At 48.6% G+C, this 27,907-nt stretch overlaps 1 protein-coding gene across 1 annotated transcript; it reads left to right on the forward strand.

Moving 5' to 3' along the window:
- SDHC (succinate dehydrogenase complex subunit C) lies at positions 1-27,697 on the forward strand. The gene is made up of 6 exons (XM_080648534.1): positions 1-86; positions 7,662-7,718; positions 11,326-11,427; positions 19,286-19,347; positions 23,007-23,170; positions 26,944-27,697. The coding sequence occupies exons 1-6, from the start codon at positions 67-69 to the stop codon at positions 27,046-27,048; spliced, it is 510 nt and encodes a 169-aa protein (XP_080504660.1). The 5' UTR covers positions 1-66; the 3' UTR covers positions 27,049-27,697.
- The last annotated feature ends 210 nt before the right edge of the window (positions 27,698-27,907 follow it).

Consider the following 27,907-nt stretch of genomic DNA (forward strand, 5'->3'; position numbering starts at 1 on the left):
GCCGGAGGCCCCGGTTCGCGCCGAGGGCCGGGCCGCGCGTCACTTCCGTCCAGGCCGGAAACCAAGATGGCTGCGCTCTTGTTGAGGTGACTTTCGTGTGGGGCGGGATCGGTGCTGGCGTCCCTCCGGAAACCCGGCCTGGCCGCTGGCTTCGTGGTGACGGCTGTTCACCCGTGCCCGGGCAGCGGGAGGCCCGTGTGTGGGGCCCACGCCGGGACCCCAGCGGCCCGCCGCTCCTGCCTTTCGCGGGCTTGGGGTCATCGCAGCCGTCTTTCCCCGTCCGGTGCTCCCACCTCTGAATCTGTCCCGGGTCATTCTCCGCCGCCTGGGAGCCGGGCCGAGAGATGAATGCAGGCGGACCTCGGGCCACGCAGTAAAGCGAGGGTGGGGGTCGCAGTAAAGCCGGCAGTTTTGGCTTGCGGGGGACGCGGGGGGTCTTGCCTCTAAAAGAGAGAAAAGCTGTCTGGTGAGGCGCAGTGAAGCGAACTGTGCCTGGGCTCAGGTCAGCGAGCCAGGGGCTCGGCCATTCCGCGATCCCCTGGGACGGGCCTGGGTCGGAGATCTCGATTACTCGCCGTTGCTTCCAACGCTACGGACGCCTCCTGTCGGCGGGCGGGCCGCGTCCGAGTTCCCACCGGCGCCGGCTCCGGCGCCGGCTCCGCCGCCGAGAGCAGGAGGCCTGGGCTCTCCCGGCTGGTGATGAACAGGAGCTCAGTTTTAGTCACGTTGTGGGGGAGGAGCAGCTGCCCAGCTTTTCTCTGTAATGTCAATTCCTGTCCATAGAAACACCGTAGGTTTTCTTCCTTCTGAACTGCTGCTGCCAGGCCTCACCCTCCTCTGAGCCTGCCTAGCATGGTGGTTTCAGCGGCTCTGCACACTCCTGGTACCAATCCCAGCATGGTTTCGTGCCAGCCCTATTTTTGGAAACTATTTGTTATGGAAAGTTAGCTTTAATGCCGTTGAGATTTAATTCCTGATTTACCCAAATGTCTCCTCATTTCTCGTTCCACTTAAGTCACCCAGTATAAAAATAGACTTTATTTAGTTTCTCTCTGTTGACAAAATGATTCCTTTTGGAGCTGAGATCAGGAATGAGTCAGCTTAGTCCTTTATTTTTCTCCCTGCCTCTTATTTCCAAACTGGAGGCTCGGTGCACCAATTCGTGCAGGGGTGGGGTCCCGCCAGCGCCCGATAGGGCATTTGGGGTTGGGGGGATGAGGGCCTGCCGAGGTTGAGGGGTGCGGGAGGTTGGGGGGGGCCGATTGGGGCCCCATCGGTGGTTGGCCTCAGCAGTGTGCGTCATAGCGACAGGTCCTTGGGTAGCTGTGGTTGCTTGGCTCATGTATATATAGATAAGTCCTTTTTCCCCGAAGGTGTGCCTTGCCCATTCTTTACAGAATTGCCTCCATAATTGAATGCTTTTGGATTCTTTGATATATCAGACTTTGGTAGTGGTAGAATTAACATTTAGCTTGAAATGACCATTTCTAAACAGTTCATTTTAGGAGTTTCAAGATCGTGTTTAGAAGCTTAGGATCATTATCCTCATGAATTGTGTTTAGACATCATCATCTTCCGTTCTGTAGGACTGTCACCACCATGATTCCGTGCCAAGAAGTAGACTTTTTCATTAGTGGCAATCTGGGGCTTTCATAGGAGGGGCACTTCTCTGTTCATTTCTCACAGGGATTTTATAGAAGTTTGTGTTTTTATTTTAATAAAAATTCCTGGTGAATTTCTAGTTCTAACTCACTGCACTAGAGGGATTTGGAACTGTTTATAATGTGCTGATTTAACCTCAAAGGAAAATACCTTCTAAGAAATTAGGACTGGTTTCTAGTTCTAGTGTCACTGCTTTATTTGGAACAACTCAAGGTCATTGGTTCCGTGATTATGGATTCCTTATTTGTGAATGAAAATAGTAATAACTTGGGCCCACTGAAGAGGAATATTGGTTAAACATTTTTAATACTTGGTTAAATATTATTAGTCATCAGAGTACTGTATGTCATGGCTTTTGAATAGTCTATATTTTGTACTAGAGGCCTGGTGCAGGGATTTGTGCACCAGTAGGATCCCTCAGCCTGGCAGGGGAGGGACTGCTGGAGGGCTCTAGGGCATGTCCAGCCCCTCTTGCCAAGCCCTGATGGCTGGACCCCAGCAGCAAGCTAACTTACCGGTGGGAGTGTCTGCCCCTGGTGGTCAGTGTGCATCATAGCGAACAAACGGTTAGACACTTAGCATATTAGACTTTTATGTATAAAGACTAGAGGCCCACTGCACAAAATTCGTGCATGGGTAGAGTCCCTAGCAGCTGCCAGCCGGGGCCTTCCTTTATTTTGCATCACCCCCTGGTGGTCAGCGCATGTCATAGCGAGCGGTCAAACTCCCGGTCAGTCGAACTCCTGAGGGGACACTTTGCATATTAGGCTTTTATATATATAGGTACTTCCTAAGCAGTTCATGGATTAGCCAGTGACCAGTAGCCAGCAGAGTAACCCAAATTCCATTGGCACTCAGTTAAGGAATGACTTGCTGAAGCCAAGGCAGAGATAGAGAACAGCTGGGCTTCTGTGTGACCATGTTCATGCTACTTAAGCCCAAAGTCACCAAGAATCACTAACCTTCTGGGCATTGCTCATCATATTAGATTCTACATGTGAAACATCTCCAAAAATAAGTTTTAACTATATTTGTAACAGTCTTTTTAAAATAGGCATGCTCATTCACAGACCATTTTCTTGAGCTTCTTCTATGTGTCAGACATTTAGAGGTATAGATGCAAAGTATTGCAGTCCTAACCTTGAAGAGCTCAAAGTCTAGAGAGGAGATAAAAAATAGGTTAATTATTAAGCATCATAATAGACTAGAGGCCCGGTGCATGAAATTTGTGCACTGGTGGGGCGGTGTCCCTCAGCCCAGCCTGCACCCTCTCCAGTCTGCTCCCCTCCTGCCCGATTGCCCCTAACTGCCCTCCCCTGCTGGCCTGGTCGCCCCTAACTGCTCTCCCCTGCTGGCCTGATCACCCACAACTGCCCTCCCCTGCCGGCCATCTTGTGACCACATGGTTGCGGCCATCTTGTGCAAGGGCATGATGGTCAATTTACATATTACCTCTTTATTATATAGGATGTTGATGTAGAGATATGAACAAGTGGTGTGGGATCTTGACAAGTATAGCAGGTAAGGCTAAAGAAATGGTGAAGTCTCGGCTGGTGTGGCTCAGTGGTTGAGTGTTGACCCATGGACCAAGAGGTCATCAGTTCGATTCCCAGTCAGGGCACATGCCCAGATTGTGGTCTCAATTCCCAGTGGGGAGTGTGCAGGAGGCATCCAAATGATGTTTCTCATCGATGTTTCTATCTATCACTTTCCCTTCCTCTCTCTAAAAAAAAAAAAAAAAATCAATAAAAACATTCTATCTAATAAAGAGGGAATATGCTAATTGACCATCACTCTGTCACAAAGATGGCTGCACCCACAGCTGAGGCCAAGTTCCCTTAAGGAGCCTCAACGAGCAATCAGCAGGGACCTGAGGCTATGCTCTCCCCCACCCCCATGGGGCTTGACAGGGGACCTCAGGCTGCGCCCCCCACCCAGCAGGGCTTGACAGGGGACCTCAGGCCGCACCCCCCACCCGGCAGGCTTGACAGGGGACCTCAGGCCATGCCCCCCACCCGGCAGGCTTGACAGGGGACCTCAGGCCATGCCCCCCACCCAGCGGGGCTTGACAGGGGATCTCAGGCTGTGTCCCTCACCTGGCGGGGCTTGACGGGAGACCACAGGCACGACCCCCACCCCATCTGGGAGACCTCAGGCCATGCCCCCGTCCTGGCGCCAGGCCAGGGGACCTGAGGCTATGCCCCCTGCCTGGCGGGGCTTGACAAGGGTGGGACTGGCTGGGTCTGGATCTAGCCCAATGGGGGGGGTGCTGCCAGGTCTGGATCTCACGCGATTTTGAGGCACATGTGGGTGGGCGGAGACGACTCTGGGTCCCCCTTTTAATGTGTACAAATTTCATGCACCAGGCCACTAGTATATGTATATAAAAGTCTAAGCGATTGTTATGACCAGTGGACTAGTCTCTATGACACTCACTGACCACCAGGGGGAAGATGCTCAATGCAGGAGCTGCCCCCTGGTGGTCAGTGTGCTCCCGGAGTGACGCTCAGCTAGAAGCCAGGCTCACGGCTGGTGAGTGCAGCTCCAGCAGCAGGAGCCTCTCCTGACTCCTTGCCAGTGCTCCCAAGTGGCGGTGGCAGGTGCAGCAAGCCCAGCTTGGGCTCTTCCTTGGCCGCCTGCTGCTGGGCGCACTGCTACATCCCCCAAGGGGTCCCGGATTGTGAGAAGGCAAGGCCAGATTGAGGGACCCACCTCCCCTTGCATGAATCCGTGCACTGGGCCTCTAGTCCTATATAATAAAAGCCTATGTGGTCATGATGCCCTCACGCTGTGATGCCCTCATGCCATAATGAGCGATCACCAGGAGGCTGTGTGTGCCATAGCACGTGTGGGTGGGCGGGCTGCGTGTGCGGCGAGGTGCGCACAGGTGGGCGGGTGCTTGACACGCGTGTGCGGCGCAAAGGAGGGTCCCGTGGCTCTGTGTGGCGCAGAGAAGGGACCCCCGACTCCGGTCTACCTCTTTGGGGCAATTGATTGCGGGGCTCCTGCACTACCACACTATAAGAGGGCACAGGCTGGGGGAACCCCCCCCCCAAGTGCACGAATTTCGTGCACTGGGCCTCTAATATTTTATAAAAAGAAAGAAATGGTGAAGTTGCCACCTAGGGATTATTGGGTTTTGAAGGATGAGTTTATCAGGCTATGAGGGAGGTTCCAGTCAGAGAATTGCATGAGCAAAGGCATGTGGTCATAAGAGGGGTTGCACCATGAGGGTGTGACGTAGCATCCAGTGTGGAGAAAGTATAAGGCTAAAGGGAATTCGTTGAAAAATAGGTCCAGAGATTGGATTGGGCAATGCTGAGAAGGGCCTTGTTTGGCCACAGTAGGAACCTTAAACTGTAAGCAGTAGGAAATGGTTAAAGACTTTTAGGCAGAAGAGCAGTGGAAATCAGCTTTGTTTTTTAGTAAGTCAGCTCTGGTAATACTGAACGATAGGGAAGAGATGGTGCCAGGGAGATAGTGCAGGAGCTTCTGTGACAGTGCCCCTGGTGAGGAATGAAGAGCATGCGGACTAAAACAGCGGACTGAAGTTTCTACATGGTGTTGGTAGGCTTGGGTATGCCTTGCATATATGTAGGAGGTGAGAGGAAAGGAGAAATCAAGGATGACTTGCATTGTGGCTTGGGAGTTAGTTGTGTGCTAATCACCATAAATCAGAACTTTTGTACATCAGTGATTGCTTTTCAAGGCTGTACATCTATTGCGTGTTGCTGCTATCCAAAACATTTATGAAACTGGCATAACATCAGATTAAGTGTAGAGATCATATAAGAGAAACTCATTATATTATAGTCACATCTTATTTTGGGCCAAAAAATAGCTTTATTCAATTTGATCATTTGGACTTGACTTTGAATAATTTGTGGGGTTTTTTCTTCCAAAAATTCAAATTCATTTTCAGCAAATATTTTTATCACCACTGAGGGTTTTAAATAGAATGTGATGCAAATTCTAAAGACCTTGGGGAGACCAATGAAATATTAATATCTTCCATATATGTGGTACATTACAGTTTAGAGAATGCTTTCCCATATATTTTCTCATATAACCCTCTCAGCACCAGTAAGGCAAATAATATCAATAGCATTTTATAAATGAAGAAGCTGAAGCTCAGTGCCGTGCTAATGTTACACAACTTTAAATTCCATCTGGCTTTTTACTTTGTCCAATGTTCTTTCTACATTACTGTTGTTTCACAACCCAGAGAAGTTGCAAAAATGATTTGAGCAATGATTACATTTGGGGGGAGGCATGGGTAATGCATTTAGAAGGGGACAACACTAAATAGAGATGATAAGTCCTAGGCTTGTTAATTATAAATAAAAAAGGAATACTATTGCTTTCTAGCTATCACAGGTAAAGTGCTATTCCTGGGTGGGAAAAGGTCTTTTCAGAGTTCCTGGTCTCCCATGAAAGGCAGGATAGATAAATACTTTTGTCACATATCAAATAAAGTTACGGAGTTTGTGCAGCTGGTTTCTGTGAGAGCCTTGTGGAAAGTTTGCTTTGGTATTTGCCTGGGAAACAATAGCACTAGACCGAGAGAGGCTGTAGATTCCAGCCCACATCTGCAAGCGCTCGCTGGGGAGCTGAGGGACCGGACTCGCCTGGTGTGAGGAATGCGAGCCCTGCAACTTCGGAGTCACAATCACTTCAATTGAAAGAGACTTGTTCCCACTTCCTTCTTCCTGGGGCCTGGGACGCACAATGTCCGTATTCACCTCTCGCCTCCAAAGCTGGAAAGAGGGAAGAGCTGAAGGAAGTGTTGGTTGGATTATTTGTCCTTCACATGATGGGTCCTTCTCGTTTCCTAGTGTAAGAATGAGGTTCTTGAAATGTTGATGCGTCTCTTCTCAGTGGTGGGCGGATGATCGTGAGCTTGTTTAGACCACAGGGTCTTGATAAATCTATGTCCCTTTGGTGCCTTGACATAGTGGAGACACAGTGAACTTCTGCAGAGTCAGTGTATTTAAATTTTAGTCCCAGAACTTCACTCTGATAACTTTCCTTCTTTTTAATATATTTTTATTGATTTCAGCGAGGAAGTGAGAGGGAGAGAGAGATAGAAACATCAGTGATGAGAGAGAATCATTGATTGGTTGCCTCCTGCACACCCCCCACTGGGGATTGAGCCTACAATCCAGGCACGTGCCCCCGACCGGAATCGAACTCGGGACCCTTCAGTCTGCAGGCCGACGCTCTATCCACTGACCCAAACCATCCAGGGCATCTGATAACTTTCTTAAGTGCTTTTGGGAAGATTTGATATAATGTGAGTGAAGGGTGTAGTCATCACGTCATCATACTGTGTAAACCCTGTGTCAGTGCAGTTCCTCATCAGGTAGACTGTCTGGGCACATTTCAGTCTCAGACTTGAAAAGTAGCAACTTTTTTAGTAGAAAACTTGTGTGTCCTCTTCAGGTACCTGCTCCTGTCAGTAGTAAAGTCTTGTGTTCCCATATTTTATGCAGTCATATGAGACTTTTGACTTGGAATTCATCCAGGTTGTCAGGAACTGATGTGCTTCCTAAAAGGAGAACTTAGCATGTAGGACCCTCCTTGCACAGACCCCTGTTCTCCACCTCTTAATCCTCTTCTTGCATGGGGTCACGTGTAGCTCAGCTGTGTGCTTCGAGTTGTCAGTGGCTTACCTTGGTCTTTTATTTATTTTTTTAATTTTTTAAAAAACTCATGTCTTAACCATCACCTCCTTTAAGACCTAACTTAAAAAGTCACTTTATTTCTGTTAAACACTACCAACTCTGATCATTTTCTACCTTGTGTTGTGTTTAGCCAAAACTTTATTTTGTATTTGTAAGTAAGATTTGTGAACATAATCTTCAGGACACTGATACTATCGTTGCTTCCATCTTATGTTTAATTTTCCCCTCAGCCCCTAAGTCTATGCAGCGTGGCAGCAGAGCAGGCTCTCGGCAGGACCTCTGAGGGGCACTGACTCTGGCTCTCTTGTCTTGCAGACCTGTTGGCCGTTATTGCCTCCGTGGCCACCTCAGTCCTCGGCTCTGTATCAGAAAGTAAGTTTCTAAATTTGTGGATATTATTATTATTTTAAAAATATACATTTTTATTGATTTCAGAGAAGAAGGGAGAGGGAAAGAGAGATATAAACATCAATGATGAGAAAGAACCATTGATCGGCTTCCTCCTGCACGTCCCCCACTGGGGGTTGGGCCCACAACCCAGGCATGTGCCCCTGACTGGAATCGAACCTGGGACCCTTCAGTCCACAGACCGACGCTCCATCCACTGAGCCAAACCAGCCAGGGCTGTGGATATTATTATTAACTAGTGGCCCGGTGCACGAAATTCGTGCACATTAAAAGGGGATTAATTAGAGGAAATAATTTAATATTGCTATTTGCCCTTTCTCTATAATAGAAGTGTCAGAGATGAAAGAAAATTAGTAAAATGTATATGAAAACCTTCCTCCTGTCAGAGTCTGGGGCACACCACGGGACCCAGAGTCAAGTCCCCGCCCACCCACATGCACCTCAAAATTGCGTGAGACCCAGACCCGGCCGCCCCGCCCCCCCCTCATTAGGATAGATCCAGACCTGGCTAGTCCCACCCTTGTCAAGCCCCACCAGGCAGGGGGTGTAGCCTCAGGTCCCCTGGCCTGGTGCCAGGACGGGGTCGTGCCTTGAGGTCCCTCGTCAAGCCCCATCAGGTGTGGGACATGGCCTGAGATCCCTTGTCAAGCCCTGCTGGGTGGGGGGCATGGCCTGAGGTCTCCCGTCAAGCCCCGCCAGGTGGAGGGGGCGCAGCCTCAGGTCCCCCAGCCCGGCACCGGGAGGGGGAAACAGCCTCAGGTCCCCTGTCAATGTCAAGCCCCATCGGCAGGGGGGTGCAGCCTCAGGTCCCCCCTGGGCGGGGGGTCGCGGCCTGAGTTCCCCCGACCCAGCACTGGGGGTGCACCTTGAGGTCCCCTGTCAAGCCCCGCCAGTTAGCGGGGCACAGCTTCAGGTCCCCTGGCTTGGTGCTGGGGCAGGGGGTGCAGCCTGAGGTCCCCCGGCCTGGTGCCAGGGTGGGGGGCATGGCCTGAAGTCCCCTGTCAAGCCCCACCTGGAGGGGGGCGTGGCCTGAGGTCCCCTAGCCCAGCACCAGGACGGGAAGCGCACCTTGAGGTCCCCTGTCAAGCCCCGCTGGGTGGGGGGCGTGGCCTGAGGTCCCCCCTCAAGCCCTGCCGGTTGGGGGGGCGCAACCTGAGGTCCCCTGGCCTGGCGCTGGGGCGGGGGGAGCCTGAGGTCCCCTAGCCCAGCACCAGGGCAGGAAGTGCACCTTGAGGTCCCCTGTCAAGCCCTGCCGGGTGGGGGGTGTGGCCTGAGGTCCCCTGTCAAGCCCCACCTAGTGGAGGGCATGGCCTGAGGTCCCCTGGCGCCTGGCACTGGGGCGGGGGGAGCAGCCTGAGGTCCCCTAGCCCAGCACCAGTACGGGAAGCACACCTTGAGGTCCTCTGTCAAGCCCCACAGGGGTGGGGGCGGGCGTAGCCTCAGGTCCCTGCTGATTGCTTGTTAAGGCTCCTTATGGGAACTTGGCCTCAGCTGTGGGTGCAGCCATCTTTGTGATGGAGTGATGGTTAATTAGCATATTCCCTCTTTATTAGATAGGATTTTTCTCCCTCAGGGAAAAGCAATAGATTGTTGGCTTAGATTTTGGGGATATGTATGAAAGCAAGATGTTGTACGTAGTTGGCTGAAAATACAGTGATTGTGGTTACTATTTTTCTCATCTTGTAGTGGAAAGAAAGATAAAAATATTTCTATGGACTCTGGCCGATGTGGCTCGGTTGGTTAGAGTATTATTCTGTGCACCAAAAGGTGTTGAGTCTGATTTCCAGTCAGGGCACATGCCCAGATTGTGGGTTCAGTCCCAGGTTGGGGCGTGTGCAGGAGGCAACTGATCAGTGTTTCTCTCTTTCCCTCCCTTCCTCTCTGTAAAATCAAATTTTTTTAAAGAGTATTTCTTTGTTCTTGTAAAAATTTTCCTCACTTTCAGCTTTTCTGTTATATTTAACTCCATTGATGTAATCCACTTTTTGATCCTTTCTTGATAACTAATTACTTTCCTTTTTTTTTTAATTTTTTTTAATTAAGGTATTATATGTGTACATATCTTACCATTGCCCCCCCCCACCCCACTCCCATACATGCCCTCACCTTTCTGATTAGTCTTTCTTTAATGCTTTTTTTTTTTCTTGTAAACTTTAATTTTGGGCAGGAATTAATCTTTATATTTTTCTCTGCTATATTCATTTCTAGTCTATTGACTTCAACAGTTGCCTCTGTTTTTTTTAAAACTTAATTTTGGAAATGTACATTCAGAAAAGCTGGAAGACTAATACAGTGAAGGTCTGTATACCATATATTTTAGGTTGTGTCATATGAAATTGGTATTTTTGTAGGTCTAACCTGATCTAATATTGGTAATTTAATGTAGTTCATTATGTATTTAATTTTTGTTATCATTTTCTCTGAGTTCTTTGTGATCGAGTTGCAGGAATTGTGATGATTTACTTGTAACTACTTATAAGAACAAGAACATGATCTTACATAACACGGTATAATTATACAAGTGCAACTATCAGTTCAGGAAATTTAACATTGATGTACTTTTTTTCGCCATACACTCCATTTTCAGATTTTCTAGGAGTCCCAAATAATGCACTTTATAGAAATTTAGTTCACCTGTTCCCATCGAGGATCTCACACATTGTGTTTAGTTGTCATGTTTCTTTAGTGTCTTTGAATCTGGAACTGTTTCTTAGCCTCCGTTGTCTTTTATGACATCGACAATTTGAAGGATAAGGGCCAGTTGCTTTGAGGAGTGTCTGTGAGGTTGACTTGTCTGACTGCCCTGATGAGTAGTCAGGTTACCCATTCCTGGCAGGAAGAGTATGTGAGTGATGGTGCAGCCTCAGTAAATTGGAGGAGGGGACATGAGGCCATTTGTCTCATTATCAGTGATTTCAACTGTGATCATTTGACTAAGGAAATGTCTACTAGGCTTTGTCCAGTCTGCACGTACTGTTTTTTTCTTTTGTAATTAGTACCTGATCTCTGGGAAGATACTTCTCTGAGGGGAATGGAGTCGTGCTAAGTGTAGGTACATAATCAGTTACATAGCTGATGACATAGCTGTTTAACAGTGGGTTTCACCCAGCCCAGGGACAAGGGAAACCAAGAAACCCTTCAGAGGCACTGAGCTGAATGCAGCTCCTGGTTTTTGTGAACCTGACAGGGAGTCTTGAGCAGCTGAGCAGGTGAGAATGTGTGAGGCTGCACGTGTGGCCTGGGAAAAGGGCAGTCCATTTCTCTAACTGGTTTTGAAGTATTATGTTTGCCCTGATGCCCAACCACAAAGCAATGGAGCTTCTGTTGGTGGACCTGGGCATGGGGAATGGGAAGAAGATTACCCTCTGATATGACCTCATTGGGTGGTTGAGGGTATTAATAACTGAGTCAAACTTGGCATAAAGATAAGGTGAGTGGTTGAACATGTTTTCCTTATACAGTGTTTCATCCAGCCCAGCTTACCGTTTTTTATTTGTAACTTTCTGCTATATAAAAAATTTTAAACCAACTTTACTTTTAATCATTTTAAAACCTTCTGGTTTCATTTTAGTGCTGTTCCTTTGGGAACCTCAGCCAAGGAAGAGATGGAGAGATTCTGGAATAAGAACACTGGTTCTAACCGCCCTCTTTCTCCTCATATCACTATCTACAGGTAAGGGCTCTGGGACCAGGGAACCTAGCAGGTGTGGGTGAAAGTGCTGGACTGGCCCATGGCCTCCCTGGTTATTTCCCTCAGGCCTTTTATAAAAAGACTAGAGGCCTGGTGCATAAAATTCGTGCATGGGTAGGGTCCCTAGGCCTGGCCAGCAATAGGGACCGATCGGGGCCTTCCGGCTGCTGGCCAGGGCCTTCCTTGGTTCCATGTCGCCCCTTGGTGGTCAGCACGTGTCATAGCAAGCTATCATCGAACTCCCGGTTAACTCTTGAGAGGACACTTTGCATATTAGCCTTTTATATATAGAGATGGCTAAATTCTATCTTTTGGGCTTATAAGGGTAATCTATTCTACAGAGCTACCATTTGGAAAATCCTGGTAAGTAAAAATGCTGTCCATAAAAAAAAACCACACTATTTTGAAGCAATTTCAAATTTGCCTAAATGTTGCAGAAATAGTACACCGAGTTCCAGTATAACTTAATGGGATTCACAAGGTATTAATATGTCTGAGGACTTTAAAACAAGTGCAGCCCTGGTTGGTGTGGCTCAGTGGTTGAGTATTGTCCCATGCACCAAGAGGTTGCTGGTTCAATCCCGGTCAGGGCACATGCCTGGTTGCAGGCTTGATCCCCAGTAGGGGATGTGCAGGAGGCAGCTGATCAGTGACTCTCTCTCATCATTGATGTTTCTATCTCTCCTTCCTTCCTCTCTGAAATTAATAAAAATATATTTTTAAAAAACAACATTAAAAATGTGCTACTTAAAAAAAAAAAAGAACAAATGCAGAGGTAATGATGCAGTTTTCCATTACATCTGTAACAAGTTAGCACAATTGTGGCTCACAACAAACATTTATTATCCAGCGGTTCTGAGGTCAGAGTCTTACAGTGTCTCCCTGGGCTAAAGTCAAGGTGTGGGTAGGGCCGGTCCCTTCTGGAGGTTCCAGGGCAGAATCACTTCCTGGTCTTTTCCAGCTTCTAGAAGCTGCTCTGAATTCCTGGGCTTGTGGCCCCTTCCTCCATCTTCATAACCAGCAGTGATGGGTCAAATTCGTTTCCCATCATCACTTTGACCCTGCTTCCATTTCATGTTTCTTCCCTGACTGTCCTCTTCTGCCACCCTTGCAATTACATTGGGCCCATCCAGATCATCCAGGGTGGCCTCCTTATTTTAAGGTGAGCTTGTTAGCAACCTTCATTTCATCTGCAGTCTTACAATATGAGGGAGGTTGTTGTTCTGCCTACCACCGTCCCTTAATACTTGCGTATGTGCTTCCTGAAATCAAGGACTCTTCATTGTGCAGTCATCATAGTCAAAGAGTTAACGCCCGACTGGCGTGGCTCAGTGGTTGAGGGTCACCCCAAAAACCAAGAGAACACTGTTCGATTCCCAGTCAGGACATATGCCTGGTTTCTGGCTCAAACCCTAGAAGGGGATGTGCAGGAGGCAGCCGATCAATGATTCTCTCTAATCATCTATGTTTCTGTCTCTATCCCCCTCCTTCCTCTCTCTCTAAAAATCAATAAAATCATTTTTTTAAAAAAGAAAGAAAGTTAACATTGATCCAGTCAGCATCTGATCATCAGGTCCCACACATATTTTGCTGGTTGCCCCAGTAATGTCCTTCATATAGGTCCAAGACCCCACCGGCTGTGTATCACTCAGTGGTCTTTTTAACCTCCCTCAGGATGGAACAGTTTTTAGTTTTTCCTTAACTTTTATGACCTTGACATTTTTAGAATGTTGCTTATTTTAGGTTTGTCTGATGCACTCTTGTGATTTATACATTATGGGCAGGACTACCTCTGAGAGATGCTGTGCTCTTAGTGTCTGGGGAGGCACCTGATGGTTCAGACCATTACTGCTGTCGCAAACTTGCATCATGGATTAAGATGTGTCTGCTAGGTTTGTGTTATTAATACTGATTTTGTGGGGAGATACCCTGAGCCTATAAATACTCTATTTCTCATCAGACTTTTACCCACCTGAATTGTTATTACTATGATGGTTGCCAAACGGTTTTTCTAATTCCATCGTACTTTCTTCATTTATTTATTACTAGGGTGAGGCTTGCTTTCTTCATTGGTACAGACTCAAGGATTTCTAAAAGGAAAAACTCATTCGTATCTCCTCCACTTTTGTGAAACCAACTAAAAGAAAACACCACAGTTTCTTCTCAATGTCACCAATGTGTAGGGTTTTTCCCCACACCAATCAGTTTTCCAACTCTGGGCACCAACTGGACCTTCTGTGATCTGAACACTGCGTACCTGACATTTTGACACTAACTGTCTGAAGTTAGCGAAGGCCCCACAGGTTAGAGGCTCAGTCCCACATGACTGCCCCCACTTCATATAGGTTGAGACCTGTATTCTACTGGCCAGGTATCAGTTGGCTTCCCACGATCCCTGCCTTGGGTTCAGTGATTTGGCCTCACAGAACTTGGAAACGTCTACTTACATTAACTCGTTTATTATAAAGGGTATTACAAATGATACAGGTTCCTGTGTGTATATAGGTTCCTGACCTGAAGATGTATTTAAACCTAAAAACTCTCCAGCCCTAGCTGGTTTGGCTCAGTGGGTAGAGCTTCGGCCTGCAGACCTAAGGGTCCCAGGTTCGATTTCGGTCGAAGGCATGTATCTCAGTTGCAGGCTCAATCCCCAGCCCCAGGTCGGGGCACTTGCAGGAGGCAACCAGTTGATTTGTCTCTCTCACATCGATGTTCTTTTCTCTCTCTTCCTCCCTTACATTCTCTCTAAAAGTCAATGGGAATGTATCCTTGGGTGAGGATTAACAACAGCAAAAACAAAAACAAAAACCCTTCTCCAAACCCCGTACTTTTGGGTTTTTTATGGAGGCTTCATCATATGGGCCTGATAAATTAGTAATGCAACCTCAAGCCCCTCCCCTTTCCTGGAAGAAGGTGGGGTAGGGCTGAAAGTTCCAACCTTCTAATCATGGTTTGGTCTTTCTGGTGACCAGCCCACATCCAGAGTCACTTCATTAGAACAAAGGATGCTCTTACCACCCTGGAGATTCCAATGGATTTAGGAACTGTGGGTCAGGAGCCAGGGTCAGAGACCAAATGTTAGAACAAAAGATGCTCCTGGCGCTCCTGCTCCACAGGAGATTGTAAGGTTTTAGGTGCTCTGTTTCAAGAACCAGAGCAGAGAGTAGAGGTAGAGGTAGGTAGATGTCTTATTCTTTTGCCCAAAGGACTACACTGTTACGCTCATCTGTTTTGAGGTTCAGATTGTTCCATGCTTGGCCAGTGGGCGTTCTTCAGGGGGATCCTGTGACATCATGACCTGGTGCTAGATGTGCTCATTGCTCCCAGCTGTCCTTGCTTCTAGACCCTGTCAGTAGATAGAGCTAGGGCACGTGTGTGCACACACAGTGTACACGTACATGTGTGTCTGTTATCTGTTGTCCTCAGAAGTAGCACTGACAGCTGTAACGCCAGTGTCTTCCTGAAGGTCTGCTTCTTTCTGGCTACCCCAGCGCAGCATCCCGAGCTCTGCTGCCCTTTATTTGTGTTCTTGCCAGGGAGCCTGGCCGTTCTTCAGCCACCTCCACACATACCACAGCCCTTCAGATTTTTTCTAAGCCGGATTCCAGAAATAATTCTGATTGCAGAAATTGGACAAATGTCCAATATTGAAACAGAAGGATACTGATAAGTGATCTCAATCCTTACTACTTTATGGTGAAACTTTTTTTTAGACATAAAAGATTTGGGGGAGGATTATAATGATAAAGAACTCTTCAAATTATTCTGAATCTATATTTAAAGCCCTGATCTTTCTTCGTGGGTCATATAACAAATGGTAGTGGGCTGGTGAGGTGAGTCTTGTCTGTTCGTCCTGTTTTGAAATTCAACACACGCTTGTGGAAAAAAAGAGAAATAGCAGTGAACGGGGCTGTCTCTAAGGTGACATGTCTGGGAAAGACGCCCAAGATGGCTGGAATCATAATTCCTATTTCTAAGTTCTGGATTTTTTTTGGAGGAGGCATTGAAGTAAATGTTAGCAGTTTCTGAAGCACTCTTTAGTTCAATATATTGAGTCAGTTCATCAAAGCAAAAGTGTATATAGGGATTAAGTTATCAAGAGAAAATGAGAGGTCTGTTCACAGAGTCACAGGCTTCAGGGCGCTGGTCGGGAGCAGGAGGAGGCCTGGGGGGCAGCTGCCTGCTGTGTGGGGTGTGTCTGAGGCTCCTTGAGCCCCAACAGACCGAGATCGGCGTCCCCATGCCTCCCGGACTCCTCTCTGCTCACAGCGTTCCCGCAGCCTGACCCCACTTCACCCTCCAGCCTGGGGGACCCGTGCCTCTCAGGTCCTGTCACCCAGGTCCCAGCGTTCAGAATGGATGTGAACTTTGAGGACGTGGCCATTGCCTTCTCTCAGGAGGAGTGGGTGCTCCTTGATGAGGTTCACAGACTTCTGTACTGCGATGTGATGCTGGAAGTGTTTGCACTTGTATCATTGGTTGTTGGCATAAAATCGATGGTGATGAGGCCTGTTCTGATCAGGGTGTATCTATAAAAGGAGAGTCGCAGGTCAGGTCTTCTAAGACAGCTCCAAGCACCCAGAATATCCCTCTGTGTAAGCTGTGTTTCACTGTGTTAAAAGTGTCCCAGTAATGACCAATTTGCATGTTGACATACCAGCAGGAGGCTGCATGTGCAGCAGGGGGCAGGCGGCCGGAGCCAAGTTCCCAGGGTTCTGAGGAGAGTGCCTGACAGGACCCCGGACTGCAAAGAAGGAAGAGGAAGTAGCCACGGGGAGCTCTTCCAAACCCCCTGCACAGACACCCCACCCCAGCCCCCGCACCCCTGGGGGAATGGGGAGGTTGACCAGACGGGGAGAAGACCCAGCCTTGGGGGTAGCTGTAGCCCACACCTCTGACTTCCAATCTCTTCCCCCCCCCCCACCCCCTCCAGGGGCACCCACAACAGTAGTATGCTGGCGACTACCCGTCAGTGCCCCCAAGGCGCCCACGGCCCACCACTGTGGGGCCCCCTCTGCTGGGCCAGGCATGCCTCTCCTCCCTACAACTCCAGACCCAGGTGGAGGCAGGCCTGAGCAACCCCCAGGGTCAGACCCTTCCCCCCGACAGCAGCAGCACCGTCTCCGCAATGGAAGCACGCTGAACCTCACCAAGGGCGCGGCTGAACCCGCCCTCCTAGCCCACCTGGCTCTGCACTGGCCCGTGCGCCCCCCCCACCCCCCCAGGAGATTGGAGCCCCACCCTGATCAGGTACAGCTGCAAAACAACCATGTGCAATTCAAAGAATGGCGCCAAACGGGAAGGTTTGGCAGTTACTTCCCCTTCGGCCTCACCACCCCCCTAACACCCTGCCCCCTGCCAGTGCCTCCAGGGACGACCACCACTGCAGGACTTCTGGCCAGAGCCCTCTCCTTGGAGGCCTGCGGAACCCTCTGCAAAGCTTCCATAGCTACAGTCCCAGGAAACGAACATGCCCTCCTCCCCTAATCAGCACCTTCTACCTGCAAGGGTACCCGTGAGTTTAAAAATAACAGTCCCTTCCTGTTTAGACATCACTTGATGAAACATTTCTAGGTTTATTAGCTCAGAACATCCTCATGACAACCCAATGAGGTGGGCGGAGAAGAGATTACAATTCCCATGGTATATGCGTATGTATTCAGATCTGAAGCTCAGAGAGGAAAAGTGTCAAGCCTAGTGCTTCCCAAGGTGCAGTACACGCCCCATGGGAGGGGGGCAATTTGATTTCAAGTGGGGAAAATTCGAGAATGAGTTAACAGTGAATTTTTTGCATTTGTTATGATTCTAGGGGGCCTCATCTACAGCATATCCTCCTACATAATAAAAGGCCAGTGTGCAAATGACCGAATTGTGGAATGACCGGTCACTATGATGCGCGCTGACCACCAGGGGGCAGACACTCAACGCAGGAGCTGCCCCCTGGTTGTCAGTGTGCTCCCACAGGGGGAGCGCCGCTCAGCCAGAAGCCGGGCTCATGGCTGGCGAGCACAGCGGCAGTGGTGGGAGCCTCTCCCGCCTTCGTGGCAATGCTAAGGATGTCCCACTGATGGCTCAGGCCCATAAGCCGTGGACATCCGCCCAGGGCTCCCAGACTGCAAGAGGGCACAGGCCAGGCTGACGGACCGCCCACCCCCCAAGTGCACGAATTTCGTGCACCGGGCCACTAGTGTCTATATAGAACTGCCATCTTAATTTTCTAACAACAGGGACATCTGTGTTTTTATTGGGAACCACATTTTAAAGCTTTACTTAGATATATGTATAACTGACATGCAACGGAAATTCCTTTTCTAATGTGTACTATTTGGTGAGGTTGAACATATGGATAAAGCTCAGAAACAATCACATGTGAGAAAAAAAAGAGAGAGAGAGAATGAGTTCTTCAAAAGGATGTTAGAAAAAGATTTTAGCCCAGCAGGTGTGGCTCAGTTGGGTATCTTCCCATGCACCAAGAGGTCACCGGTTCGATTCCCGGTCAGGGCACATGCCCAGGTTGCGGGCTCGATCTCCAGTAGGGGACGTGCAGGAGGCAGCCCATTTATGTTTCTTTCTCCCTCTCCCTCTCTCACTAAACATTAATAAAAACATAATATAACATTATATGTCAATTGTAATTGAAAATAAAATTTAAAAAAAACAAAGGAGCTCAAGGATGATTTTATATTATATGAAACAGTGGATAAATAAATCTCACTTAGGTTTTCTTCTACTTCAGTTTTATGATGGAGAAACAGAAGGACCAGGGGCTGTATTCTAGTGACTGTCTCCTAGCTGTGCAGATTTACTGGTGTCTTTGAACATGGTGCTTCTCTCTGTGAAAGGAGGTGCTTGCGTTACCATTCATCCCTCTTTTCAGCTCCGTCGGCAGTACAGTCTGGTCAAAGGGAAGGCTGCTGCTTAAATAGATCAGTGTTCTTATTAAAAATGAGAATGTGGCCGAAACCGGTTTGTCTCAGTGGATAGAGCGTCAGCCTGCGGACTCAAGGGTCCCAGGTTCGATTCCGGTCAAGGGCATGTACCTTGGTTGCGGGCACGTCCCCAGTGGGGGGTGTGCAGGAGGCAGCTGATCGATGTTTCTCTCTCATCGATGTTTCTAACTCTCTATCCCTCTCCCTTCCTCTCTGTAAAAAATCAATAAAATATATTAAAAAAAAAAAAAAACGAGAACGTGGACACACAGTAATGTGAAAGCTGATTGTTTCTGTTTAAATACTGCCTGTTTCCACAGTGGTTTCTATTCTCTTTGCCAGAGTGGACTCTAGTGTGTGTCATCTTTCCCTTTTTTTTTTGTTAGTCCTCTCCAAAGGATATCCTGTTGACTTTTTTATAGATAGTAGAAGGGAGGGATAGAGACACAGAGAGAGAAACATTGATGTGAGGCATATTAATGGTTGCCTGCGACATGCACCCCAACTGGGTCCGGGATCGAGCCTGCAACCAAGGTACGTACCCTTCATCAGAATTGAACCCACTACCCTTCAGTCCATGGGCTGATGCTCTAACCACTGAGAAAACCGGCTGGGGCTCATCTTTTCTTTCTTTTTCTTTTTTTTTTTTTTTTTAGTATTGGTTTCAGAGAGAGGAAGAGAGAGAGAGAGAGATAGAAACATCAGTGATGAGAGAGAATTATTGATTGGCTGCCTCCTGCACAACCTCTACTGGAGATCGAGCCTATGAACCTACAACTGGGGGATGTGTCCTGACTGGATATTGAACCGTGACCTCCTGGGTCATGGGTCAACACTCAACCAGTGAGCCACTCTGGCCAAGCTAGGGCTCATCTTTTCCTTTTTTCAGTTGCTTTTGTGTTTCTTTGCAGTTGGTCTCTTCCCATGGCGATGTCCATTGGCCACCGCGGCACTGGTGTTGCCTTGAGTGCAGGTACGTCTGTCTGTTTTTGTGCACACACACGCGCACACAACTTCTGTGAATAACTTTGCTGTTTCTTTGGCTCCGGGCACTGCCTTCCTTGCAACTCAGCAACTTGATTTAGAGAAAAAGATGAGTCTGTTTTAAGCTTATTTTTCATTCATTACTTTAACAATTAATTAAGAGTATCCATTATGCTCAGGTTCTTTGCATAGGGATTTTAAAGTCATCCCTAGCACGTCCTGCTGGTATATTTACTAAAATCACAGTGCAGAGATAGAAATGTAATAGAGATGGGCTGGCTGACTGAACGCTGACCAACACAATCTGAGGTCAGTCATCAGCCTTATTCTTAGACTCCGTTTAGCCCCATTCCTTGTCACCCAGGATTGATCAGGCCCAATGCCTGAATCACTCTCCAGTCTCCCTGTCTCAGTTACAGACCACAATGCCTGCCTGTTTATGTGCTGTAAACAGAGCCCCGGGTGATGGTACACTGGTCTCAGTTCATCCTTTTCCGGTAGTGAGGTTTGTTACAGGTTCTGGGATTGGCTGCATCTTTCCGCAGGAGGGAGATAGTTTGTAAGAGGATCAGCTGTGTTTTAAACGTTCTGTGCTGGAGACCTGGAGATATTTTTGTTTTTCATAATATGTTAGGCTTCTTTTATATTTATTTATTTTTAATCCTCACCGAGGATGTTTTTCCATTGATTTTTAGAGAGTGGAAGAGAGAGGGAAAGACAGAGAGAAATGTTGATGTGAGAGAAACACATCCGTTGGTTGCCTCCTGCACAGGGAGAAGCCTGCAACCGAGATAGGTGTCCTTGGCCGGAATTGAACCCAGGACCCTCCACTCTGCAGGCCGACGCTCTGTCCACTGAGCCAAACGGGCCAGGGCTCCTAAGCTTCTGAGGACTTTTTACTGAAGTGGTCGTGGTCATCAGCAAGGCTGGTGGCTTCAGTGTAGGAGTCCTGTATTTAGGGAGCTGCAGCTGAGACAGTGGCAGGCTTTATCTGAAGCCACGTCTCTGCTACACGCAGCCAGATTCGTTTTGCTGGTGACGAAGTGAGGATGGGCACTCCCAGCTAAGATTCGATGCTGTCATTCCCTGGGCTGGGGGAGGGATGGAGTCCAGGCATAAGGATGACTGTGTCACCTGGGAATCTGGGGATGCTTTCTGGTGGTTAACCGACTTGCACTGAAATAGCGGGATACCTTCAAGATTAGGCTATTTTAACTATAAGTTCATCATTACTGTATTTCTACTTGCTTGAGTCTTGTCGTTTTTAGGTGGATGCTTTCTGCTTAGTGGGGGTATTGAAGGGCAGACTCACCATACAAGCACTGGGAGAGCAAGAGCGGCTCATTTCTCTGGCTGTAGCTCCCTGTGTTGCCTAAGCGTGTCTGTCACCACTGAGTGGGAACGGTCTGATCATGGACTCTGATGATAAAGTTTGCTGAAATTAAATATATTTTTTCACAACTGTACTTAGTGATTACTTGTTTTTTGGGGTTTTTTCCTTACCCCTTTGAAGGACCATGTAGTCAGCACGTACCCTGTTCTTCCCAGGTCTCCCTGGCTCTGGGGCGGGAGGTAGTAGCTGTTCTCGGTGGTTCCCTCCAGTGCTGAAGGGAGCAGAGGTCGCCAGGTGGATAACTTAGGCGACTTCGCTAACTCTCTAAACCTCAGTTTATTCCTTATAGAATGGCACATTAATAATGCCGCTCCCAGAACTGATGGGATTTCAAGAAACTAGACTCTAGATGTGACTTACGGGAACAGGGATGAGAAGCACAATTAATTTAATAGCAGCAGCCTCTCGGAGGGCGATGTGCACTGGCCAGATGGCAGCCAGACTCGGCTCATTTGGCCTGAAATGAATCAGTCCCAGCAGCATGATCTTTGCATGTTGTGGCTCGCCTCTAATTTATTTTTCACACAACAAGAAAAAATTTTTATGAAATATTTTTGAATCATGTCAGGCTTGGAATCTTCAGTTTTCACTGTTCTATTACTATTATCTGCCTTTTCTCTTAGATTGAAATTCAGGCCTCCCCCACGGCCTAAAGGCCCCGCCTGATCTGCCCCCCTTGCTCTCTGCTCCCTTGTCACGGGCCCTCAGGCCCCGGGCACAGAGCGTGGTTAGTTTCCTCACAGAAGTGTCATCTCGATGTCCTTTGCTCACTGCCAGGTCTGAAGTGGCTTCTGTTGCTAGATCTATTGTTAGTTTTCAGTTTCACAGCACTGTCCTTCATAGTTTTTATCACGTTGGTTGTTTCTTTCATAGTTTGTGTTATATACTTTGTAATTATTTTGTTTGCTTAATTCTTTTTTTAAAAAAATATTTTTTTATTGATTTTTTACAGAGGAAGGGAGAGAGATAGAGAGCCAGAAACATCGATGAGAGAGAAACATCGATCAGCTGCCTCCTGCACACCTCCTACTGGGGATGTGCCCGTAACCAAGGTACATGCCCTTGACCGGAATCGAACCTGTGACCTTTCAGTCCGCAGGCCGACTCACTATCCACTGAGCCAAACCGGTTAGAGCTCTTTGCTTAATTCTTATAAACTTGTCTCTTTTATTAGACTATAGAGAGTGGGGACTGCATCTATCTTATTTACACTCACACGCTGTAGCACTTAGGAAATCTTTATTTACTAAGTGAGTAAATAAATGGATGTTTGCTCACAGTGTCATTTCAGAAAGAACTGTTCCTCCCTCCTACCCTCTAATTAGCTCCTGTTACACATTGGAAATTGGGGGATGATAGTAATAGCCTCTCCCCTGAAGGGTCAAGGAGTATAAGGAGTAAGACAAATGTTTACAATGCACTGTGATAACTTTAATAGACAGGCGATCTCAGAGGAGAGGCAGCTGAAGGAGTTGGTGAGCTTGAGGGAAGGATGAGTTGAAAGGTCATGACAAGGAGGTCGAGGAGGGCATTCCAGTAGAGAAGTGACCTTAGCCACAGGCTTAGGAATTGGAAGCGCCAGTCGCTGGAGTGATGACTTGGGCTGCTGCTTGAGAGTAGGGCCTGTGGGAGAGCGTGGAGTGGCCTTGGTTCACACGCTGGGACGTGGCCCCGTGGCCGTGGGGGTCGGAGAGGTTCCTGCTTTTGTTTCTTCCAGCAACAGAGCAGCTGGCCGAGACAGGAGGTATTTGTTCAGACTGTAGAGACTTGGTGGCCAATGTAGAACTCCAGAAAGCATGTTGAACTTGAAAAGAAGGGTGACACTAGTTTGACTTTAAAATAGAATTTATTGAAAAAGAACTTTACAAACGATTCTTTAAAAGATAGAAAGTGATGGCTAGTAACAACCTTCCATTGCTTAGGTTCTTGGGGATTAATATACTCACGATTTTTCATAGTGAAGATGGTGTGGAAATCTGGGTGAGACTAGGTAAATTCCTTGAGAATGGCAGGTGAGAACTGAGGGAGACTGGGAAAGGTAAGTTAACACAGTGAACAGATAGCAGGAAAAGGAATGCTTAGGAAGAGAAGACACGGGTGCCAAACAGCAGGTGTTCAGGGGCATGGAGCTGCGAATGAACTGTGCTCTCGACGCAGGTGTCCGGCACGTTGGGGCTCTGTCAGAGCCAGCTCAGGTGTCACCGTGGTGGTGGCTGGCGGGCAGCTGTGATGGGCTGTTGTGGTTGTCTCCGCAGGGGTCTCTCTTTTTGGCTTGTCGGCCCTGTTGCTCCCGGGGAACTTTGAGTCTCATCTGGAACTGGTGAAGTCCCTGTGTCTGGGGCCAGTGCTGATCCATTCAGCCAAGTTTGCTCTCGCCTTCCCTCTCATGTATCACACCTGGAACGGGATCCGACACTTGGTAAGTTCATTGAGATTCGGACGTTTCCCGGGTGTAGGAGGTGGAGAGGCTGGGAGGGCTCTCTCCTTCGTTGTCTGGGTTCAGTGCTGTTGGGAGAGGTACTTGTACTGGGCCTTTGCTCAGGGGTTTTCTGGGCAGCTCTGCTGGGGATAGAGCTGAGCACTGTTACGCCTGACAGTTTTAAGAGGGTTGTTACTAAAAGAGACCCCTGAAGCCAGGCCATCCATCTGGCATGGAAGACATATTTCCTAGACGAGGACTTGGTGCCTCCTGGCTTAGGCACTGTTGCAGGTCCGGGGATTCCATTGTGAGCCAGAGGAACGTGGTTGCTGCTTTCAGTCTGACATTCCTGTCAGCCCAGGGTGAGGTGTGGCTGGTATCAAATACACTGACTTTTGTATCTTGTTGTTGTTGTTCATCCTCACCCGAGGATGTTTTCTATTGATTTTTAGAGAGAGTGGAAGGGAGGGGGAGAGACAGGGAGAGATACATTGATGCGAGAGAGACACCGATTGGTTGCCTCCCGCACTCGACCCCAACCACAACCGGGGATCAAGCCTGCAACGGAGGTACGTGCCCTTGACCAGAATCAAATCTGGGACCTTCAGTCCACAGGCCAACGCTCTATCCACTGAGCCAAAGTGGCCAGGGCTGACTTGCTCTCTTGACATTGAATTGCATTACCTGTTTTTGTTTGTTTGTTTGTTTGTTTTTTTAAATATATTTTATTGATATTTTACAGAGAGGAAGGGAGAGGGATGGAAGGCAGAGGGATAAAGAGCTAGAAACATCGATGAGAGAGAAACATCGATCAGCTGCCTCCTGTACACCACCCACTGGGAATGTGCCCGCAACCAAGGTACATGCCCTTGACCGCAATCGAACCCGGGACCCTTCAGTCCGCAGGCCGACGCTCTATCCACTGAGCCAAACCGGTTTCGGCTGCATTACCTGTTTTTGATCTTTGTTTATTTTGAACTACTAGAGAAAACGAGGCCATTATTAACAGAAATGGGTGCCTAGGATGCCAGGTTTCTGTTTGCTTTTTTTCTAGTTTTTTTGTTTTGTTAATTCTCACCCAAGGATATTTTTCCATTGATTTTTAGGGAGAGTAGAAGAGAGGGAAAGACAGAAACATCGATGTGAGAGAAGCACATCGATTGGTTGCTTCTTGCATGGGAGTGGGGAGGGAGGCTCAGGCTGGGAGGAGCCTGCCACCAAGGTATGTGCCCTTGACGGGAATCGAACCTGGGAACCTTTGGTCCGAACCTGGGAACCTTTGGTCTGCAGGCCGATGCTCTATCCACTGAGCCCAACCACCTAGGGCGGGTCCCAGATTTTAATATTGGGTGTAGGAATGTTTTGATGGCCTGAGAACCTTGGGGTCAGTTTAGACTCGTGTCTCTTCTTTATAAAGAAGATCACTCCCTCCTCCAGCACCTTTGAGATTTCGAATTCTGTGTCTCCCCACCCCTGGTCTTGCTTCCTTTCCCAGGAAGACAAATACAGTTCAGCTCTTTCTGGTTCCCCATTACTTCCCAGCCCGAGCCATCGGTCACATGGATGCTTTTGCCTTAATTGACCTTTAGAGCCTCCTAGAGACAAGCACTCTGTGTGTTCCACTCTGGTCCGGTAGACAGTTTAAAAGAACAGAGAAGTGAGAGACAAATGGCTGTGAAGTCGACGTGTCTGTCAGCTGTTCTGGGACAGCGCTCAGCGTGATCAAAGATGGCTTCACTTCCCTGAGGGCGGGCCTTCCTCTGTGGGCTTTCCTCTCCGGCTGAGGGGGCGGGGCAAAGAATCTCAGAACTGAGGGATGGCTTTTTTTTTAATCCTGGCTGATTCTGATTTTTTTTTTAAAGGGAGGGAGGGAGGGAAGGAGGGGAGAGAGAGAAGGAAGGAAAGAGAAACATTGATGTGAGAGAGGAACACTGAACCCTCGACCTTTTATTTGGTGGCAGGACGACGCCCACCTGAACCACCGAGCCAGAGCAGTGTGGCTTCCCTTCGCCTTTGCACCTGCTGTTCCTTTTCTCGTAGCAGGTGCGGCTCTGAGTGCGGGGCAGGCGCTCTGCTCTGCGCAGCCAGGACTCTTGTCCGCCGAGCTGATGCTGGTGCTCCAGAAGGCACCTTCCCTCCGCGCCCAGCGGGACTCCCACTGTGTGAGACCTGGGCCCGATAAGCAGACAGCTTTTTGTGGCTCTGCCGGACTCCATCTGACCTGGGAAGAAGCTGTTTGGGGCTGAGGTGGGGCATCCTTTTGGTTTTCTTCTGGGCTCTGTTTTCTCTGAAGTGCTGCTAATTTAGTCACTTTTACTAGTACATTCAGAGTGTGGGCGGATGTGTGGGGCAGTCATGTGGGAAAGTGTGGAATCTGAAGACCTTCCTTTCACCATAAGGGATCCATCGTTCAGCAGCTCAGAGCACAATGTGTTAATTCTCTGGGGCACGAGAGAGTCTAAGTCAGTGATTTTAAATTGTGGTTTTTGACCCAATGGGTAGAAAACCAATTAGTGGGTTGCTACCAACAAAAAAAGAAATTTAAGTGGATTATTACACATAGAATGTAGCACATGGTGATTATAAGTATTGTTTTTTTGTTTCATGAACTTTTTCTGGGCAGATGTTAGTCACATTCCGTTGAGTACATTTGAAGACCTGGTTGGCTCTATGAAGGCGTTCCTGAGCAGGCAGCACCCCCCCCCCCCCCCCCCCCCCAGCAGCTGGGAGGACTCTCCAGGGGCTGTGTCAAGGGAAGGTTTTTATAGGAAGAGCGGTCGGGCAAGGGAGGTGTTGACAAAATAAAAGAAAGGGTTGTTTTGGGGTCGGGGCAGGTCTTCTTTGGGAGAGAGGAGAAGGGTTTTATCCTGCAGAGTGTCTCATTTTCCTGTGGGGGATGGAGAAGGGCCTTCCTGGTGCTGACCAGCGAGTTCCAGGCGGGTTGGCTGAGAGGATGTTTCTGGGAGTCTGTGGTTTTTCCCTTTAACATAAGTGGGTTCTAATTAAAAATATATTTCTTGCCCTGGCCAGTGTGGCTCAGTTGGTTGAGCATTGTCCCAGGCACCAAAAGGTTGTCGGTTTGATTCCGGGTCAGGGCACATGCTCAGGTTTCAGGTTCGGTCCTCAGTAGTGGTGTGCAGGAGGCAGCTGGTCAATGTGGATGTTATGCTCTCATTGACATTTCTGTCCCTCCCTCTCCCTTTCTCTCTAAAAACCAGTACAAATATTTAAAATACATATATCTGTATTTTTTTTCTTAGTGGGGGGTCACAGTCAAGACAAAATAGAGAAATAGTGTTCTAGATTCCAAAGAGTCTTTTCTAGATACTAGCTAGGCCTCAGGGGCCGATACCCTTCTCCAAAGGGACTCGGTGATGGAGATCGTGTCTGTCAAATCCCCGTTTTGGAGACTCGCGGTGCACATCCACACATGGTTTGGAAGTCTTGCAGTTAAATGTTTACCAAGTTTATGTGACCACAACCCCCCCCCCCCCCAGCCTGTCACCCTCTTAGCGTTCTGAGGAGAGTGTTTGAAAGAAGGTGCTTGGGAAGCTTTGTCTGTCTGTCTGGAAACGTGCCCACAGGCGCGGCGCCTTGGCTGGGCCGGGCTGCCTGGGCGCCGCGTGCGGTGGAGAGGGAAGGGCTTCCCCTGTTCCCTGGAACCCACTGCGAGGCTGCTGCCGCCAGGTGCACTCTCTCTGAGAAGGCCACTGTGGCCCTGCCCAGAGTCCTGATTGCTGAGATTCTTTTTTTTCTTTTTCCGTTTCCTGCAGATGTGGGACCTGGGAAAAGGCCTGAAGGTCCCGCAGCTGACCCAGTCCGGGGTGGCTGTCCTGGTGCTCAGCGTGCTGTCCTCGGTGGGGCTGGCAGCCATGTGAAGCGCTCCGGCCCAGCTCCTCCTCCCCTGGATGATCAGTTACCAGATTTCCTCCGCTCTCACCTGCTAGACCTGTGTGCTTGCGCTGTCCCTGGAGCTCAGCTGCAGAAAGGGTCCCAGGGTCCCTTTGTTTCTAAAGATGGGGTGGCTGCAGCAGCTCCCTCTTCCTGCCCCCGCTCGCAGCCTGCTTGGGCCTAGGAGCCCTTATTCTCTCCATATTGGGCCTTGATTTGTGCTGAGGGTCAGCTCTTGGCTCCTCTTCCCGAGACGGCGGAAACAAAGCCAGCTCTGTGGCCTCTACCATGCGGACTGGGAGTGGCCTCTGGGTGCCACTGCCTGTGGGTTGTGGCTTCAAGGACAGTTCTGTTCACTGGTCAGACCCAGGGTCCTCAGCACCCACATGGTGGGAGATTAGCCTGTCCCGGCCAGAGGGGGAAAGAGAGGGTGGGTTGGCTTTTGAAGCAGGTGCTTTGGGGAGAAGATATATAGTTTTTGATACAAGAGAAGATCCAGAAAAGTATTGCTGAACCTGTTAAGGGTTATTTCTTTTCCTTGCAATTCCAGAAAAGCTTCTAATTGTCATGTTTTCTAATCGACATTCATGTGACCTCTTTTTCTGAAAATAATTAAAATACTAATTTTGTCTTTGACTCTTCCTTGAAATCTAGAGGAACCAAGAGAATGGCGGTGAGGAGGAGCCAATTTCCCCCCTTCCCTCTGGTCGCAGGCATTTCTGTCCCCCAATTTGACCTCTCTCAGGAGAGAAACAGTTTGTTTTGCAACTGGGGAGATTTTCAGGGACTCAGTACAAGGAGCGGAGATTTACTGCCATGCAGGAGCCTCCGAGAAGGAAGGAGTTG

This window comes from Plecotus auritus (assembly GCF_963455305.1).
Source record: "Plecotus auritus genome assembly, chromosome: 12".
In the NCBI taxonomy this organism is placed as follows: Eukaryota; Metazoa; Chordata; class Mammalia; order Chiroptera; family Vespertilionidae; genus Plecotus; species Plecotus auritus.

Bases quoted from the DNA above. Each gene is read 5' to 3' on its own strand.
- SDHC (XM_080648534.1), top strand. From the start codon at position 67: ATGGCTGCGCTCTTGTTGAG. The intron at 87-7,661 runs GTGACTTTCGTG...CTTGTCTTGCAG, and splicing joins ATGGCTGCGCTCTTGTTGAG to ACCTGTTGGCCGTTATTGCC. The intron at 11,428-19,285 runs GTAAGGGCTCTG...GTTTCTTTGCAG, and splicing joins CCTCATATCACTATCTACAG to TTGGTCTCTTCCCATGGCGA.